This window comes from Rhopalosiphum maidis, chromosome 1, assembly GCF_003676215.2.
Source record: "Rhopalosiphum maidis isolate BTI-1 chromosome 1, ASM367621v3, whole genome shotgun sequence".
NCBI classification, from domain to species: Eukaryota; Metazoa; Arthropoda; class Insecta; order Hemiptera; family Aphididae; genus Rhopalosiphum; species Rhopalosiphum maidis.
The window spans coordinates 43,368,777-43,391,423 of record NC_040877.1 but is presented as its reverse complement, the minus strand read 5'-3'; the positions used below and the strand labels follow the sequence as shown (position 1 = coordinate 43,391,423).

At 23.7% G+C, this 22,647-nt stretch overlaps 1 protein-coding gene across 2 annotated transcripts in view; it reads right to left on the bottom strand.

Moving 5' to 3' along the window:
- Positions 1-13,163, bottom strand: part of LOC113552675 (filaggrin-like) — a 35,547-nt gene extending 22,384 nt beyond the window's left edge. For both annotated transcript variants that reach the window (XM_026955523.1, XM_026955526.1), the window contains exon 1: positions 12,644-13,163. In XM_026955523.1, the coding sequence (XP_026811324.1) occupies positions 12,644-12,751 (108 nt within the window). In that variant the 5' untranslated portion in view covers positions 12,752-13,163. The remainder of the gene's footprint in view (positions 1-12,643) is intronic.
- Between the last annotated feature and the right edge of the window lie 9,484 nt (positions 13,164-22,647).

The window sequence follows — 22,647 nt, the reverse complement described above, 5'->3', positions numbered from 1 at the left end:
GCAGTGTCACACTCGCCACGGTCAGCCACCGCGGAAGAGAAAGTGTTAAATTTCAATTTCTACGAGGTTTATAATTACGCCTGCATATTATTATGCAAAATTACCCTATGATAACGGCACAGCTGCGATGTTTAACAAACCGTTTCCGTGGTACCGATACGCAGCGATTATAAAACATAGGTAATTTTATTGTTATCGGTACTGGCGGTACTGCTATTTTACCAAATCAAACCGTTTTTTGATTGGCTGCATTGAACCCAGTACAAATATTACTCGAAAAAAATTTAAAATTTAAAAATTTAAATCTGAGCTTTGCTTTGTAAACACTGATACAGCATATTACAGTGATAATTCAAACCAATAAACAATGACTGTCAACAATAATAATAATTAATAATAATATAATATAAATTGAGTAGCATCATAAAGATAATATATAATATATAAGATTATTATTATTATTATCATCGACATTATTATAACAAATGTTTAAAAATTATTAGTACCTATACAAAATATTATTGAAATAAACATGATAATAATAATATTTCAAGAATAAATAATATCCTTATTAGGAACGTTGTAAATATAATATCAATTATTTTTAATTACAGATATTTAAATAAATTATACCTAAATAAAAAAAAATCTATTACTATAGTACTGTAGTAACTTTAAAATAATGTAATTAAAAACATTTATACTCGAGCACTAAATGTTTGCGATGTACTGACTGCATGTCTGTATATTATCATCAATTTCTAAATATCAATAATGTTATATTATATGGTTTTATCAACACTAGAAGGTTAAAATAATAGTATTATAATATTCGTAATCAAAATTATAGTAGAGTGTAAAATATAGAAAATACATTAAAAAATACTTTTAAAACATCAAATAGTACACTTAATTATACGTTGCAATTAAAAGAAATAAAAAATCCAAACATATTTTCTATTTGTAAAAATATCTTAATATTATTTAACTGATATGCATTGTTTCATATTTGATAAAAAAAAAAATATTATATATATATATAATAGTATAGTATTACACATTATAATGTTTCTTTCACAATAATCCGAGCACATAAAAGTAATGAATACACATTTATTGTGACCTTAACCAAATCGCATATTTCCACTACATTTTAAACATCTACTATAATAGTAGCTACTACGTATATGTAAACAAAATTGAAGGCTAAAATGTTACTAAAAAAAATAAGCTTCACAAATGTTCGTCTTAGTCTTTAAATAAAGAGTATAATATGTATTCATAATTTATTATTATTCACTACAAGGTAATTTATTGCTTTAAGCCGATAGTTATAGTTATAGACCACACGTCAATATAATGATTATGTTCACGGTGTTTTTCATTTTTAGTCAACTCCGAATAGGTAATGTAAAATATATTCTATGTAAAAAATTGCAAAAATATACTTTTTACTAATGTTTTATGTTTAGTAAAAGTTAATTCGTCGGATGTTAATAACATTTAATTTATCATACAATAATATTATAGGTATCACCATAATTTAATTTTTAATTATCAATCAATGAATTGAGCTAACTTTTATTAATAATTTAGATGTTCAAAATCTAAATATGGATACGATTTTTAAGCATATTTTATAATATCAACTTATCAAACACTATAGACAAATTATAAAGCTAATATATACGATATTCAAAAAATCTTGTGTCAAAATATTTGGAAATAGATTTTGCGATCTTATATATATGATTTAAAAATGACGGCTATTTTTTTTTTATAATGAAAAATAAAATGTTAATTTAAATCAAATCAGATGTAAGACTGTAACGTCTGACCTTTTTTCTCGAATCAAAATTTCTGAACAACTTTTTGCTGTATGGTATATTTCTTGAATAATATTTTTTCAGAAAAAATATTTAGTTAAAAAAAATTATTATTTATTAAAACTACACAAAACATAATTTTATAAATATTTGTGTCGCTACTCACAAAAAGTGCATTTCATTGTTGGATGCTTCTTGCACAATCCAACCATTTTTATTATTATTGTAAGTATACTTTGAATTTTCACCTTTCGTTTACATTGTAGTTTTTTGTAAATCAATCAAATAAGTTTATTTTATTTATTTATTTAGAAGATAATGAATCTCAATGAACAAGTTCATAAGAGGCCTTACAGATATATATTTATATACCTATGTGAAGTTTTAAAATTACAAGGAAAGTAAGTATATACACATTTTTAAAATTACATAATATAAAATATATCTACTATACTTAATTTACAGTACTAAAACTATAGCAGTAATAAAAAATTTAAATATGTATTTTATACAAACAACGTGTTAATATTTATAAATTTTTGTTTTTTTCAGTAAACAAATTCAAATTATATTTTTAAAAATTTAAAAAGAATTAACATTTTTAATGTCCAAAACATATAAGATATATATTTTTAGACATAATTATACAAGGAATTTAGATTTCAGATTGTGCTGATTTTTTATACATACAAGGTATGTTATTTGATAACATATTTAATAAATTAAATTCTAAGTTCTAAGTTCTTTTAAACTTATAAGAATTTAGATTATTTTTTTACTATGTAAAGTACAGATAAACTTTGTAAAATAATTTTTTTATTTCAGTGAAGTAAAACATTTAATTAATTTTATAGATATTACGTATTACTATTATATTACAATTTGGTCCATGTTTTAAATTTTAAATTTTAAATATATTATTTTATAGTTGTAGTTTTTATTTAATGAATAAATTGTTGTGAAATAAGCACATAAGACTAAGAGTTGTTTAGAAATTGATTCCCAAATGTCTGATGGAAACCTAACCATTATTCTTCTTTTACATCTATAGTCACGCCAAAGTCATAGTTTTTATCTAAATATTCCAGTATAGGAAGAAGTTCTTCGGATGAATTGTCAAAATCGTAAATGTATATAAATAATCTTATATTGTATAAAATAATGTTTAAATTTCTAACATTTTTATTATTCAGGAAATTTTCTCTCCGGGAAAAATACCGGTAACCGTTGTTAAGATACAATTATTATTAGCAAAAATCTAGGTCATTTATTCAAAAATTATACTTTATAAATACTATTCAGTCTGTAAAATTATCCTTCAACAAAATTAATTCATCAAAAATAATCATATAGATTATAAAAAAATACTTAATTTAATATAACAATAATCGCCACAATGAAATCAAATATAGCTATCCACTTTTTCTAAAGACTATATTAAATTTTGCTTGGTAAAGATATTATATTTGATCGATTATTAAAATTAAGAAGTTAGAATTTATTAAAACAAATATTAAAAAATTATTACAACAACATAGAAGGGTAAACAATTTCAAAAATAATTCAAGTTTTTATTGTTTTGAACACATGGCTCTAATAATTAATAATAATTTTAATTCTGCAGTCATAATAAATACGAAGATAACTATTTTCAGTATATTTTATTCGTTTTATTTAATCAAGACAAAATTGAAAAAAAAAATTAAGATTCAGTAGTTTAGTCATAATTATTTTAATGCATTGTATGAAAATACATACTATCTATATAACATTTCTATTTTAAAACTAAGAATATAATTACTTGAATTCATATGTTATAATTATGTTGTATAATTGATTTACTTATTATATATAATAATAGTAGATAAAAGCGCACCTATTAGTTATTTAATTATAGTTTCTATAGGTTAAGTTGTACATTGCTATTATTATTTATTTTATTCCAATGTTAACAATGAAAATGATCTATTTTCATTAATTATTATTATTGTAAAATAAACTATTATTCATTATGATTTATAATTTAAAGTAATATAATAAATAACAATAATAGAAATATAGAATAACTTTAAATATTAAACGTTATATGGATACTATAGTAATAATTATATTATTTATTGTCATACAAAGTACTAAAATAATTGTACAAGCTATTGAATATTTTAGAGTTGTTATTTTGAAACAATAAATATAAATTCGTTTCTTAGTTAAAACTTTTAAAATATGTAAAAAAAACTGTTTTTAAATTCACTGTAAGTAGATAAAAATAAATATATTTATATTTTATAATTTTATGATGCGATCGTCAGGCTCTGCTTCTCTTTTATTGTCTTCATATCTGGTCCATTCACTCTACATACTTGACTAGGTATCTACAGTACCTACTACACTTTTTGGTGACTTTGCCGATAATTATGATATAGCCTAATAGCAACAACCTCGACACTGATTCCTAGTACTAATTTGAGAATATCTCATCCTCAAGAAATAGGATATGTAAATAAATGAATCATAATCCATAAATAATAAACACTCTATCTTCACTCTTCATCAAAAAAAATATTTACCATCACGTATTTCTTTGTAAACTTATTTTTCTAATATACTAATTAAGCAATGTATCCGTTACTTAGGTATTACTATCGACCAACGTCTTACCTTGTGCTTACATTTATGTAAGCCAACTCAAATCATGCAAAATTAACAACCAAACTACTAATACATCAATACATGAAATTTTTATCAAATCAATTTGTAAACCATCAAAACAGTTCACACACATAATGATCATAATAATCTCGAAATCTCTTTAGTCATAATGTAGCTAAAGCATATTACAAACAAATACAATTTGAAACTCAAAATCATATAAAAACCATCTAATTAAAGGACTTACATCCACAAATATAATATCAACTGTTAATCCTGAATAAAACACTAAAAAGCTGTACTGCGTTGACCTGCCTGCTTAATAGTATGCAACAATATACAATATAATATAATACTACCTTTTTTATAATTTAAATATAATTACATAATAATATTATGTAAATATTAAATAGCTTTACTACTTATGTCTAAGTTCATACAATGAAAAAATTATTTATTCTGAATATCATTTATTTTCCGAAAAAACATTGATGGCTTACTATAAAATATATATTATTATACTCGTATTTTTGATTGTAAATAGTTTCTTGTACTGAGGAATACTAGGTAGATATGTTGAATTATTTTTAATATTTCAAAAGTTTAGAAAAAATAATTACCAACAATAAATAAATTAGTAAAACTTTAATTGACCTATTTTAAGATAATACGATATGACTATTTGAGGTAACGCAGCTTCTCATGCAATGTTTAGTTAATTATAATAGACTAACGTGAAATAATTTTTTAAGTAGTAATAACTAGTATTATAGGTACTTATACTTTAATTCACGGAAATATATTTTCCACACATTAAAACCAGTAGAATAATCTCACACCTGCTGCATGGTAGATTTCGAGTGTACATTGTCATTGAGCAGGACATAATAACGAATGTGTTTAATTTTAATTAATTGATAAATTATAATATACGAAATAAGTAATGAAGATTCTGATCGAAGGAGATACAAATAGATAGTTAATTGATGTTTTATTATCTTTATACATTATTTGAGTTTTATTAATTTAATAGATAATAATATCTCGAATAATATTTATCAAGAATATAATATAATATACTAGTCAATATACCGACGGTGTAAATAGCTAAAAACACACATTTTGAAAATGTTATGATGGAAGGCCTTTAAGGTTATATAATCGCACATTTTAACAAAATAGATAACAAAATCATTATTTTTTGTTTAAATATCAATTTTTGTCAAAATTTGAATGAAATATTTATAAAAAAAATCGCGACTATATTTTTGATATTATTAACTTCATACGAAAACATCTTATAAGGAACTTCATATTATATAATGTTAATCTTTTTAATCTAGAACCAAAAATTGTATCAAAATAAATCGAAACAAAACAATTAAAATCAAAAATTTCAGCTTTCTAAATCATATAGTTCAAAAACAGCCAGTGTTTTGAAAATTCTATTGTGTCTAAAAAATACTATATTGAAAATTTCAAGGTAATTTTTTGTATTGTGTAAATAATCCCGTTTTACAATGTTTTTATTTTTGTTAGCTTTTTTTCAACAATTGAGAACAATATTTAGATTTTAGTATACTTTATATCTCCCAAATAACCAGTTAAATCAAATTAGTAACTAGAAACCACTATAAAATTTTTAGACTATTAAAGAAAATTTTCACTCCAAAACGTAATGACCAACATATAAAAAAAACTAAATAATACACATCATTGAATAGTAAAACCAATACAATATCATAACTTATTTATCTTCTCTTAGAATCTAAAGTTCACAACAGTTGTTAAATTTAAAATTAGCTTGTAGCTATATTATATATACATATACATATTTTATTTATTATTCATATATTAACTGTAATTGATGCCATTGGTATAGATATTCCATAGGTAACATACATCATTAAGTATTAAAAAATTAATAAAAAAACCTATTACAGTATTAATTTTTCGTCATAAAGATAATAATTACTATAAACACTATGAGTCATTGTCCGTGGTTAACAACAATAATTGTACAGCTTTTATTTTTATTTGAACCAAATAAAAAATGTACCTACCTATTTATATTTTAACTTATATTAATAGTATCATTATAATATTTATTAACAATTTTTATTTACATAGTTTTCAATTTTCTCGTCAACAAAAAGTTATTTAGATTTTAAAATTACTACGCCAAATATGTGTAAAAAGCGCTCGACGTGAAAAAAATAATAAACCATCAATTACACAACATTTAGCACCATAAGATTTAAGAAAACAATTCAGTAAAACTGCAATGACAAAAATCTATCAAGTCCTTGGCATATTGTTAATTGCTTCGTCAATTGCACGTTAGAGACGATCGTAAGTAAGTGAAAGCACATACAAAATATAAATAAATACATATGGGTGTGTCATTTTGCCAATTGACTAAAAGAACTATAACTTAATTTTCCCACGAATAGAATCAAAAATTAACAAATCAAGGTTTCTCAGTACTCAGTAGCTCTCTATTTTTATGTTATGGCATTTAATTATATACAATATTAACTGTAGACCTATAGTTTAACTAGATTTAAGTATTTAACTTGATATAATTTAAGATAGAGAATAATATATATGTCACATCAATGGCCATAAGTTCATAGTATAATTATGTTGTATTATATAGACACATATCTAGAGTTTTGATACCTATATCAATAAATTACACAAACTGGAAAAGGGCGAGGGTTGGCTGATACAAGTAATAAATATGATAGTGCTTACATAGCTTACTATATAATATAATATAATTATTATTATACATAGGCTTAGTTATTAATATTTCATAAATTAACTTATTTAATAATCAACTACCTTATATACATGCACATTAGTTTATATAATTTTAGTCTATAGACCAATAATTAATTGTTAGGATTTACTTGAAATTACGTAAAATCTAATTACATAAAAAAATAATAAAATACATAATGTATTCATAGAATCTTTCGGTTGTACACCCTAACACCCTCTTTATGAATTAATTATAAACAAAATAAGGTTTAATGTTTACTATTTTCCATATATTTCAGTATTTGAGAATTAGTATTGGGCTAATAAATCAAATTATGTTGCTATTATCAGTAGGGATTTAACAATTTTTAAATAATTCCAAAATTTAATAAAGTACAAGAACTTAATAAAAAAAACGATTTAAATCTTATATTTATTTGTTACTTATTGGTATTAAACAAAATAATTCTTTTAGCAGTAAAAATTCAAAATTTAAAAAAGTTTATAAACAAAATATTTTTTTGATAATATTGATGAAAATAAACCCGTAATATGGGTAACCGGTCTGTTGTACGTTAGATGTGAATGTACTCGTCATTGAGTAAGTCACTTTAATAAATGTGTTAAATTTGAATTCAATGATAAATCATTGTACACAATGAGCAAAGACGATCTACCTTCTTAATAACCAAGGTCACTATATTACAATAATATTTTAAATGTTTGTATTTTTTCTGGTTGTTTTTTTTTAGTTTTTGTAAAAACATGTATTTTATACCTTTATAGTTTATAGAAAGTAAAACATTGGCTGTAAATTAGGAGAATAGAAATTTTCCTCGTGTATACATTAAAATTGAGCTTATAGCCTTTTATAGATCTAGTTACTTGGGTGTTTTTGTTAGAAGAATATGGAGAACATACTATTTTGTTACATTCCTCGATTTACGTAGATAGGTAGATACATAATTTGTTATTGTTTAACTTTATGGAAATTATAAATTAATTGTGTGAATAAATACCTAGTATATGAACATATGGCTGATTAAATTAAAAATCAATTACGAAAAAAAAGTATGATAATATTTATTCAATATCAAATAATAAATGTAGGTATCATCACAAAAATCTAATTTTATTTTTGAAAAGTCAAGTATTTTAATGATTTCGAGTTTATTGGATAAGTTATAACTTATAATTATATAGCATTATAGATTTAAACATTGTATCATCCTTTTTGTGGCTTTAATTGTTTCCAGTTTCCACATTTATAAAAAGAAATACATAATAATAATATTCATGGTATAAATAACAAATTTTGTACAATTTATAATGTTTTATATGTAATAATTTATATGTTTTCTTGTAAACATCAAGATTGCCCGTATGTCTGAAGTATCACTGTCTGATATGCGCGTAATAACATATCAAATCTACGTACCTGATTATTTTTATTACAGACTTAAGTTTATTTATAGGAGTTTTTTTTAAATTATGTTAAAACGAGTTATATGAATTTGAAATTTTAAAATTGAAAATTATTCAAGTCCCTACATATAACTTATTATAAAAAAATATATATGTTAATTTTTCTCTTATATTAGCTATAGATAAATTGTAAGAAAAATCCAATAAAACATTCAAGTATGACGAACACCTATTGTCTAAACTTTTGAATATTACATTTTTCTTCATTTTCATATTATATGCTAACCTTTTCAAGTTTTTACACTTTTTATAGTTATATTTTCAATAAACACAATGTGTACATACAATTCGAGATTTAGTTAACTTCTAAATAAAATTTATAATATAATTTTAAAAAAAATTTTAAACCTAAAGGTACCTATAATAATTATAATTATTTCTTATTCAGATTTAAGAATATCAAATAGACACTTTAATTAAAAGTGTTAATATTTTATCATAAATAAAATATTTGTATTTATTACTTATATTTTACACGTCATGATGTTCATCAAGGTTTAACACATTCATACAATTATTTCATATCTGCATGGTAGTATTAAATGATCAATAATTCAACATACATTTTTATTAAATATTTTATATAGCAATAAAATTAATTCAGAAATGAATGAAAGTTAAATTAAAACTCGTAAAACTTTGGATCTACGATAACCTTGAAAGTATTATTTTAAACTACAGAAATGACAATTTGAATAATGTTAAATGTCATAGATAATAATACATTTATATATATATATTATGCAATTATAACCTCAAATTAATTAACCATTAAAAATTAAAATATACTAATAAATGGTTTAGTCATAAAGCTAAAAAAAAACTAGTTAAAAAAAAGAATTTGATTATCAAAAAAAAAAAATTAAGACAAAACTTTGTTTGGCTAACATGGTTACAATGAAAAAAATATTTATTTTGCAGTTTTTGTTTTTAATGAACTCACGTCTACTGAACGTCATTACACTATGGTAACAATTAGAAATTAAACTACTCATTATAATATGCCTAATGCAACCATTTTCATGCATACAATAACTATCTTTTACAGCTTATGTTTAGAAAATACTTTAATTAGGTTTTTATTTACATTAACACAATAAATAAACACTACAAAAATAATTAAATATCAGTATTTCAAAATTAAAGATGAAAATTAATGTTATTTTAACTTTTGAGTATATTTGTTCAGTAAATCTTTGTTCCCATTATAATTACTCATCTAAAACTAGGAATTCAATATCTATAATACTAAAATAAAACTACTTAAGATAAAAAAATTGATTAATTTCTTATTAAAATATTTGAAAAATAAGTTTTACTATTTATTGATAGTACTGATAAAATATAAAATGTATTATTGTACATATAACAGTTTTTACAATATTAAACTGTAAATTAATAATATTTATATAAGCTATTAAAACAAACTAAATTATCACGAATGCTGCAGTAAATTAAAAATATTACATTTTATTATAGGTACTATGTAATTTTTGTATTCCGATACCTTACTTGTATGGGTTATAGCCTATGTATATATTTGTATGATTTGAGTTACACGTACATGTTATACAATATTTTCATTGGCGTAAAAACTAATGTCTGTTATGTTTATATTGGTGTCTATAGTAAACCATGACAATGAGTCATACACAGGGTGCATATTTAATGTAAAATGACCTAAGACCACCCTTTTATTAAACTAAAATTCTACATGACTACATAAGGCAGCAGTGCAGCACTATATTTAGTCTACCACAAAAAAATAAAGCCTTATTTCAGCAAGAAAAATCAAAAATGTATGTAATGATATATTTATAGTTCTACATTTAATAAATTTAATATAGTGTTTTTATTGTTTTTAGTTAATGTATTATGGTTTATAATATAATATGATTTTGTAATATTGATAATTATAAAAAACAATATCAAATTAATTGATGTAAGACAATGGCGAGTTTTAAAACTATTTTAAGCGTCTGATAACATTGCGATAAGCTTATAACTTTATAAGATTAATTATAATTATAACTTTATTTTTGGTATACCGTGATTTGGTAATTACCGTAATAACATATACAATATAAATATACATGTCTGTCCTCAATTTAAAGGTTATATTCAATAGATTTCTAGATTCTAGTGCAACTAGAAACTTTTTTATTCGATGTACCTTTTGATTTTTTTAAAAACTCCTTCCGCCACAGTATCAAAAATATTAATTTTTCTGAATTAAAAAGATTGAAAATACTGTATTATTGATAATACCATAGATACCAGTGGTAAAAAAATACCAGATACCAATATCAAAATTCTAAATACTACCAAACTTATTAAATATATTATATAGCCATATAAGTTATAGGTACCAATTATTATACCTATACTACACAGGAATTACAATAATTATATACATTTATGATGTGTATCAAATCTGATTTATTTTAAAGTATGATACTTTAAGAATCATCAAATTTATCAAGACACTTAAAAAAAAAAATGTATTGCATTTCATATAAGAAGTATATATACCAAGAAAATATAACAAAAATCTAGTAAAGTATATTTTAATTGATTAGATGATTTTTTGTTAATTTCTTATTAAAAAAAACACGTTCAAACCCTGAAAACTATTTAAAAAGATACTGTATAATATGATTATAACATGATACTTTCTAAATCTAAAATTTTATTATATCAAAAATAAAAAAACTTAATATACACAAATCTTCAATATAATATTTTGAACCTAAAGATAAATTTATAGTTTTACCTACCGATGTGCAACTTTTTTAGTACGACATAAATAATAAAACTATAAAGCAATAAAAATTGCATAATTTTTAATTTACATAATAAATTATTACTAGGAAGCACAAAGGCTTAACATTTGATTAAAACTAATTTTTTGTTTACTAAACTATTAAATGTACTAATAATTATTTTTTTCAATTAGAGAATTTAAAAGAACCAACATAAAAAATTGAAATTGAATGTGTATTATAAACAATTTACATATTTATATAGTTAATCGTAGTATAGTTTATGCATTTGATTAGGTACTCTCTAAATTTAAATCATCAAATTCCATACTATTATATAGGTTAAATAAAAGTTTTTAATAGCTCTGATATTTTATTTTACATTTTCAGTTTAATTAATTATTACACTTTCCTTATTGTCCTTGTTATTGTTTTAAAACTAACTAACAATTTCCTAACAAGTTCGACAAAAATCTCTATTTACAATGGAAAACATGTAACACCTTATTTAACATGTATTTATGATATATTTAAATTATGTATTCAGGTGGAAAACTATGTTAGTAAAACGATGTCTATTGTCGTTTTCTCAATACTCGAATAACATAATAGGTACCTATTAAGTATAAAGTTTAAACGTAGGTTACAGTGCATTAATAAACATGGCATAATAATGTTTACATTTTCAAACATCTGCCTAGGTATACCTTCAATAGTCAATGCTACATAGTTGATAATAATAAAATATATTATTATTATGTCAACTCTGAAAGTCTGAACTCTAGTTATTAAAATATTATTTCGGTAAGAATCAAAACCGTCAGCTGTGGCCCAAATGCAACAATTCATATCGAACGTAATATGACAATAATTGATAAGTTATCAACGGCTTATCTACACCTAAATATAGACAACTTTGTGGCATGACACGATTATCGACCGTCGCGAGTGCAATGTATAAACACTATAAACAGAGACTATATTTTGCAGTTTGCACGCGCGTCGACAATCACCGCACACTTATAACTCTTGCATAAACCATATTATAGCTACTAACTCGACTTATTACACTTTATATTATGTATTATGTGTGGTAATATATTAATATAAGAAACTGGTAATAATATTAAAACATCAAAAATCAATTTCGCTTACCGGAGTGTCGTACTCGTCCTGCTGATATATGTCCTCATTGGAGGATCGTTGGTGCGAAAACGACTGTTTCCTACCCGATTTCCTGTCCGACGACTTTGGCGAACTCATAGCCGGTCGCACATAACCGCCAGTCTTTGTCGTTGTCGTATGATAATATGTAAATGCTTATGTATACGCAAATAACCAATTCCCGTTGACGCCGAAACGCGTTGATATAGGTGTTGTGTAACGAACAGTTGTCGTTGATATTTCAATAAGTAAAAATCGAATAATTTAAAAACGCCGATAAAAAACAAATGCAACTGTATGCAATAGAATAAAATATATAAACAGTTCAAGTGAATAAAAATATGATGTAGCACCCCCACAATTAAAATATAAATAAACGGTAAGTAAATATTAAAACGTTATTAAAAAATTATTATTATTTAAGTCTAATGAGAATAATGAACAATCGCATTTTCGACCGAGCCGAGCTCACAAACACAAACGTCAATACGGCACGACGACGACTGACTGCCCGCCGTCGCATGAGCGGCGGCTGAGGCGCGTGCGTATGATCAGCTGTTCACGACAACCGCCGCGTCGATCTCCCTCCGCTAAAGGCAGTGGTGACGGCATCGGTAGCTTCCCGGCGGCGCGACGTCGCCTATCGATTTAATTGATATTAATAATAATAATAACTTGGTACGAAAATAAAAACCGCATCTGACACGAGCGCCACACAAACTCGTTTCACGAAACCGGAAATGATTTGTACTGGTATAATAATATGACACGATGGTCAGATGGTGTGATACGCGTATCACTCGTCAAGCTCATATTATATTATAATTATATGCAGAATGCACAGTCGACTTAAGTATGTACCAACTATAACTATGACTACAAATATTATAAATCAATATATGTACCTATGTACAACTGAATAGACAAAAAACCGCAATAGATGCCGGACAATTAGGTAATGGGTAAATAGCAATGTACTATCTGTACATTAAAAAGATAGATCTTTTTTGATTGAAAATTATAATAAACTATACTCAAAATTCATAAAACAAAAACTAAGGTTTGTAAAGTGTAAATAGTTAAAACTTATAATTTAGGTTAAAATCACAAAAAGCTAATATGAACAATAATTCTATAAAATATCCAACAATAGTATAATCTATTAATCTACTATATGCATGAGTATTTAATAATAAGTGCTGTGAGCCTGTGACAAATATCGTGGATTATTGAATTATTCGTTTTTATAAGATTATCTGTAGGTACCCAATACCCATACATCATAGATAAGAAACAAAATATAATAATCTTTTAACTCTTCAAGCATCCTGTCCTGTGAAATACGTCACTGCAACGACTGCTATAGTAGTTTAATGTAGTATGACACACAAACACAATGCGGTTTAAATCCTATGACCTATAGACTATTTAACTATTATAGTATATTGCAGTATACTATAATATAAATATATTATTATGGGTGATACGTAAACCTAAATTTACGTGACAAAACATTCTGATATACAATAACGGATGCGCGTGGACGTAGTGCATCTATCATTTTTACTTGGCTAATAAACTATATACCTACCACATTGCTGCTGTATTTTATTTTAATAATTTTGTTAGGTATTATATACTGTTATTGCTATTAGTCTATTACTGTAATGCGTAGTCCCAGTGGCATAATAAATCTCTTGAAAGGGTTGGGGTCGGAAGTGTCGATCACTGAGGCTCCGAATTAGCGAAATCGTAACAATATTCCCGTATTTAATTACAAATTTCATAATTATAACTTATAATATTTTGATACATTTTGAAAAAAATGTCATAACATACGGTTTAATACGTTAACAGTAATAAAGTAAATTAACGAGAACACAGTGTAAATAAATACGAGTAAGTGCCTTTAAATAATATATATAAATATTAAATATTATATATATTATATAATATAATCACTATTTGGGATAGATAGGGTACAGTCAGACGTCAGTCATGTATTTTTAAAAAGGGTAGGCAAGTGATGGGTATCGCTCTGCAGCTCTGCTGTATAGTAGAGATGGAGAGGTCACTATAATGGATGTGTTAAATTTGAATGCAATGTCAAGTATCATTGTATACGAAAAACGATTCTGAACAGAGATGATTTGTCAGTCTAGGATAATTAGTCCTAGATAATATTATATTATTACCTATATATTTAAATTGTAATATTAGTAAAATTTTAGTAAAACCTAGGTGGCTAGGATACACTAAATAGTATAATTAAACCTCGAATGATTTTTGTAGAGTTTGAACTTTTACAAACGAGATTTTTCTGAAAATATTGACGTTTCAACATTTTAATTTCATTAATCTCTTGATTTTAATATTTTTTCTAGTTTCGAAAAAAACTGTGAATTAAGAATAGGATAATGGTATCATTGTATCAAACATGTGGCCCGCATGCTCGTACGGGCGCCGAACGTTTTCGCAATGTTTGAAAAAACATTAAAGATCAGGAGATAAATAAAATATTGACGTTGAAACGTCAATATTTTCAGAAAAATAAACTCTACAAAATAGCTATCTTCAATTTTTTTGAAAATAATTAAATAAAAAAATATATTTTTAACTTTTTTATCAAATTATTAAAATAAATTAAAACATGAAATATTTGTAGTTCTTTAAATATATATATATAGAATATAATAATATAAATAATAGATATTTCTAACAATTTCAATCATAAAGAGATTTTATAGTTAGGGTAATAGAAAAAGTATTATAAAAGTAATAATAATAATTGTTCTTACACTTAATTTTATTAAAATTTAAGCATAATCAGCCAATTAAATTAACTATTGCAGAACATATGAACAATATTTGATATAACATCAGTTAATAATCGAAAATTCGAAAATATTCGAATACTATGCATGTTTATACAAATATCAAGAATAATTTTTATTGCACAATAAATTAATTTAAAATTGTAAATATTAGACTACAAATCAGATTTATTGAAAATAAATATTTAATTCAATTTTTTTAATTTGAATTCAATCAAAAAATATATATATACAAATTATAAAATTAATTTTTTTTTCGATTTTTCCTTTGTTGAATATTTTTTTTTTTTTTGAATTTAAATTATAAGTATACCTATCTCATACTCGCATAGTTTATAAAAAAAACATTTTCAAGTTCAAAAAAAATTATTGTTAGTATAACCTACACTGATATGTATATTTTATAAATGATTAAACATATACTTTTGTTGAGAATCGAATAAAAAAATACATAATTTATTTATCTGGTTCTTCAATCTTTGTTAGTACCTATAATATGTATGCATCATATTATTTAAAATGTAATTCCTAATTAACAAGTACCTATACCTACCTATGCATCTGATTTTGGTGGCATTAATTAACTAGGTATAATAATAATTTAAGATAGTTTTTTTGTTTTTTATATACTAAACTTGTTTAGTTAATTTAATTAAATAGTATGTCTTATGTCCTCAAAACTAATAACATAATATATAATTTAGAAAATCTTATTTTTACATTATCTTGCGATAACTTTATACTGAGTGATAGATAAATACATTGTAATTTCTAAATAATTTTCAAAATAAATTATATATATTACGTATGTACTTAATACTCATACATAAAAAAAAAATAGAGGAACTAATTATTCGAGTTTTTTCTGTATAAAACTATATAAACTATTGTATTTAGTGAGTATGTATTATGCATACTTTGTCATTAAGTACTAATATAAAAGTACCTACGAGATATCTCATTAATAGCAGGTACTTTAAGTCATGATAAAAAAAAAAATAGTGAGAAGGCTATAATAATAACTAAGAAACAAAATTTTCACCACATAAAAAGGAGAACTTTGGTTGTGAATTATTGTTTTTATTTTTTAGATATTGTAACTAAAAAAAAAGTTAATCAAGTTAAAAAATAATGGATTTTAAAACAATAAGAAATGTTTCGTATAAGTACTATATGTGATATTAAAAAAATAAAAACGATATTTTATAGATAATGTTCTAAACTATATTAATATATTATATATCAATTTGAAGACTTAATTATCACTACAGCCTGAGTGGTTTTATTCCGCGCAAAACAGCTTTTGCTATATTTTACATTTGTAAGACGGAAATAACACAGGCGCCTGTAGTGTCCTCTTAACAGTCTTTTAACGATACTCAATGACAATAAGATTATATATTTTTTTTTACATGAATCATTTTTGAGTAAGTATTATATGAATTTTTTGACATTTTCTAGTTACCTATAATATTATAAATTTTTATTTTAAAATACAAGAAAATCTGTATAATTTTGTTAAATGTATTTCAATAACATAATAATCCATTTCCAGAAAATGTTTTACATCAATCAAATATAGTTAACAAACATATGGCTTATTAATTATGATTTTATTAATTTTATCATACTGCTCATATATATTGTATAATTGAGTAGGCACTAGCTGTCCCACGTTTTTTTTATACATTTACTATTGCTATTTTCTATAGCACTGAAAAAAAGAAAATTCACGATGATTCACCAGCTATAAATATTATTTAGTGTTTAGACAAGAACATGCAAGTGTCAAGTAGGCTTATAGCTTTATATCTTTATAACAATTACAACTATGAGTTATGATTAAATCATTGTTTTAAAACTCCATAATATATAGTCTACTACCTACGAACTACACTACTACATTATATAGGTAAGGTTTGATTAAATCATAAAATAAAGTAATATATTTTACATTAGTCATTTTATACACGAAATTCCACAGATAAACATTACATATTTTATTCGCATTGCACTGTATATATATATATATATATATATTAAAAACATACATTTATATAATCGCAGTATTTATTATTTATATTTTATAATATATAATGGAAATATATAGTATACAAATATTGAAATATACAAAACATAAACTACTATTAAATTCCTCAATACTTTTTATAACTACTGTAGAACAATAGATTAAAAAATAAATACCATGAAAGTCACTATCATAGACTCATAGGTAATAGGTATAATAGATTTTAAATACATCTCGTCATTAACTAGATCACTTTTATGAATATTTTAAATTTGAATTTAATATTTTACTGATAGACTATCGAGAAACAAGTCTGAGCGGAGACACGGCTACTGGATTTCTATTTCTGGTTATAAAAATATTTATATTAATACACAGTATTAAAAGTAATTTATTTTTATTTCAATTTTACTAAAATTATTAAATACATTTTTTTTCAAATATTGCTATTAATTTAATTAAATAACAACATAATATATGGTATAACATAGTGAAGAATATTCATATGTGAATTATATTAAAGGTTTGTGGAATAAGAAACTTGATAATAATAAAAATATTTTCAAAAATACAATATGTATAGAAGCTGGTACGATTAATGATTTTTGATTAAAAACAAAATAACAAAAATGTTTTTTATATCTTCAATCGATAATTAGGGTAAATTTGAACTTGAAACAATTATAAAAAAAAATTGATTATTAACTACTGCATAAGAAAACTTAAGAGAAACCCTATAAAACATTTTAAAACTAAAAATTTCTATAAATCCAAATTTCTATCTATAAATAGCTCAAAAATAGCAAAAATATTTTGAAAATTATATCATATAATGAAATGGTTAACTTAAATATTTACTGAAAATTTCAAATATGTGGGGTTATGTATTTATGATAATAATTCTAATAAAAAAAATTGTATTTATATTTTGTTGGAAATTGTGGTATTCGTTATTAATTCTATACTCTACGTCGATGTTCAATTATCTTGATTAAATCTACCTATCGAATTTATAGAATATACTAACATTAAAAATATAAATATAACTATTATTTACCTTGTCTCCTTTACTGAAAACTGTTATTTCATATACAATAATAACTTATTGATGAGTTCATATATTTTAACACATACATGATTATTGTGACCTACTCTATGACACCAGACGAAGTATACCTACCCACGCTCAAAACCTACATACTACTCGTATAGTAGTATATAGGTACATACATACATACAGCAGTCAGCAGAGCTAGTTCTTCAATTATAATTATTTAACAATATGTATTTGAAAATTAATTTTAAGCCCAAACAATGCACGTCACACAACTTTTAATTTAGAAATAACAATACTGCCAACTCCGTTTTATAATTACATTATTTTTAAACTAGTAGGTATAGGTATTGATTAAAAAAAATAGATACCTATATGCAAAAGTATAATAATATAAATATTAATTATAATACGATATAATATTTAAATTGTAAATAATTGGATTGATATTGCCATATTGGCATTTTACTACGCACTACGGAGTAAAGTTTGTAATCTATGCTTATTTGAAATTCTATTTAGAAATTATAGAAAAATAGAATATACTATAATACAATTATATTAGAAAAATAGCACGTAAATGATAAAGTTGTAATGATATAATGATACATCATTAATAAGCACGTGCAAATAATCAAAAACAAAACTAATTTAACTGTACATAATAATGATTGTGAAAAAATATTTTGTTTGGATTATAATAAATTGATTAAATAATTGAAACTAAATAATTTATTATTAAGCAGATGATGAATTCCAGAATTAATATTATATATAGGTGTATCACAAATATCATATCCTACTAATTTAATTTTTGCTCATAAAATATAATTATTACCATAGGTACAACATGAATTATATGTATCTCGTATTAAATATATCAAATTTTTACCAATCGATAAATAATAATATAATAACATTTTAATAAAATAGGTAATAATACAATACCTATTTAAATTGTTTTATTTTGTAGTTTAACAATTAAGGACGAAAACCATATTTTTGATGTAGGTACATAATTATGAAACGATGAAAAACAATATTTTTAACCTACCGTTAGCAATATAAATAATATAATATTTAATGTTGTTATTGACAGTCCTAAGTCTGTTTTAAATGGAAAGGAAAATAATGTATTTATATTGGACGCAATTAGAGTAGTTGATGAATATTTTCAGGACGTGATTCGTTTGCTGCGATATATTTGTAACAAGCCATCTTAATATCACATTATATTTTATTTCATTATCTGATTATTTCATTTATATTATCTATTATCTATTGTATATTTATAGGTAGACAATTTTTTTTTTATAGCTGATCATAGATTAAAGACTAAAGTTAAGTACATAATATAAACTACAATTTGTAGGTCTATAATACCGAATTAAGATAAGGTAAAGATTACAAAATATGTGAAATAGTTATTCGAATTATGAGCGTTAATGCATTAATATAAATTATAATAATAATCAATAGTATAAAATTTTCACGATTAACCGGTTATTATTTTCATAAAAAGCGTTTTACTCGTTTCAATGTAGCACGCAATTATAATACTTTGTGAATACTTTAGTCGCTAATAGATACTAATAAAAATAAAAAATTCAAACATTAATTATTATATTTACTTTCTATAAAAACATTTTTATTTTTTATATTAATATATAATAAAAGTAAATATTTTTAGTTTTTATCCATTTCAAAAATTTATTTTGGTAGGTACCAAACCTATTAATTGTCGTTGTCATTTTTTAATTAAAAAAAACTTATAATTATACGATTATTATGGTTCTCAAATAACAATAAGATTAACATTTTAAAAATATATTTAGGAATCGTTTTACTTAATTATTTAGTAGGTACTTATATTGAAGTGAGTTTTAAATTTTTAGGTCATGTGATTCGTGTCCGAAAATTGCAAGTGTTTATCATTATAGATTGCGTCATTGCGATATCCGATAGGTCCGAATACTACACATTAGGTATACACGCACAAACACTAATTACTAATGTCTAATAATGATTATAGAAGTATTATAGACATATATGAAGTTGGCACCCTGACTTTATCCAATCGTTTCCAAATCGGTCTTATTTTTTTGCAACTAATTTGCAACAATTTGCAATAAAAAAATTAGTTGCAAAAAAATGATGAGATCGATTTGGAAACGATCGGGCAAAGTTAAGGTGCCAACTTCACGTATACGTGTATTACTGCGCAGTGCGTATAAAGAATACCTATAAAGAATTATAGTATATACACGACCCAAATAAATTAATACTTCCAATCTCTACATAAACAATACTATTGGTAAAATAGTAACTGAAGAAGAAAATACAATTTAAATCCATGTTAAAAAGCTTAAAGTAATAATTAAAACAAAATATCCAGTTAGCTTAACTTTAAACATATGATGTATTATGTACAGATATAACCAAACATTGATCGACAAAAGCAAAATTGCAGAATCATAATAATGAAAATCATTTAATAGAATATTTGAAAACACTAGGATGTAAATATTTATTCCAAACTAAGTATTATATACTATATTTTATCTGAATTATTTTTATAATAAATGCTTAATTTTTAATAATAATTGTTGATTAAATATTTGCAGTTTTCAATTATCGAGTATTCAAGTATCGACCTTTAAAATCTCCCATTTTAATAGTGAAAAAAATGTATGTGGTATTAAACGGTCTAAAATATACAGTAAATGGTTATGAACTTATGAGTGGTAAGGTTTTGAACAACGCCCAATACTTGTAAATGGTTTTAATTTGTTTTGATTGTTCTGGTTCCTGGATTTATTTGATAAAGTTTTAAATTTAAATTTTAAAGAACAATTGAAAAATAATCAGTTAATCAATAAGATATTATTATATTTTTGTTTCATTAAAAATTATAATAGATGAATAATAATTTCTAAATTTGGCACTAAAATTATATATTGGTAAGAAGTAAGGACTATACTTACGTTTTATGGTACTTATAGTATAGTAGTATACATACATATTGATATTTAGTCATTATATTAATTTATTCTACAAACATGTTTAGTGATATAATATTAACACAAAATTAACTTATAATTAATAAAATTATAACTACCTACTATATTAAGGAGCTAGGGGCTGCTACAGTGCTACACCAACATTTGTTTTCTCTGTCTATCTCCCACATAATACATATAGGAACAATGATATTACGTATTCTCACGATTATGACTCTCTGGTTAAGTTTAGGGCAAAGCCAAAGGCGCCTAATATATATTTTATAAAGAAGAATACTTTCTGTGCATTAATCGAATAGATTTTTTAATATTTACATTTTTGAATAAGTTATTAATGGTTAAAAATAATAAAAATTATTTTAAATTAAAACATGTTTATATTTATAAAAAATGTAAATATTAAAAATCTATCCGGTCAATGCACAGGAAATATTCTGATTTATAAAATACATAATAGGTGCCTTTGCCTTGAACTGAACCAAAGAGTCATAATCGTAAAAATACAGAATTGAGAATACATTGTTTCTGTATCATGTGGGGATAGATAGCATTGTTATTGGTGTTGCAGTCCTTTAATATGTATTTCTATTCTTTGTTATAAATTGTAAAAATGAATGTTTTAACTGACAGTCAGTTATAAGTATACCATCATTGGCACCATTGTAAGGTACTTAACCTAAAAGTAAGTATTTTTTAGTTCCTTTAGTATGATTACTATGATTCTATCGAAGTGGACAAAAACAACATTACAGTTACTGTAAATTTGTTGTAGATGATCGGTAATCAATTTTATATCCGGTAGATAGCGTTAAAACATATTGTCTCTAAAGAGATGAACCTTTTTGTTAAAAAGTTCAGTGTTTTTTTCAACAATAGCATTAGAAAACTTAAATTAGAATAAATCATACATATTTTTAATACCAACAAGTAATTTATTCTTAAATCACAGTTTTACTTACAATAAATCTAATCTACTTTGGTAATCCATAATTTGAATATTCTCCCTATGCTGTACTACTTGTAAAGATTACTTTAGTCTGTCGATCCCACCACACTAT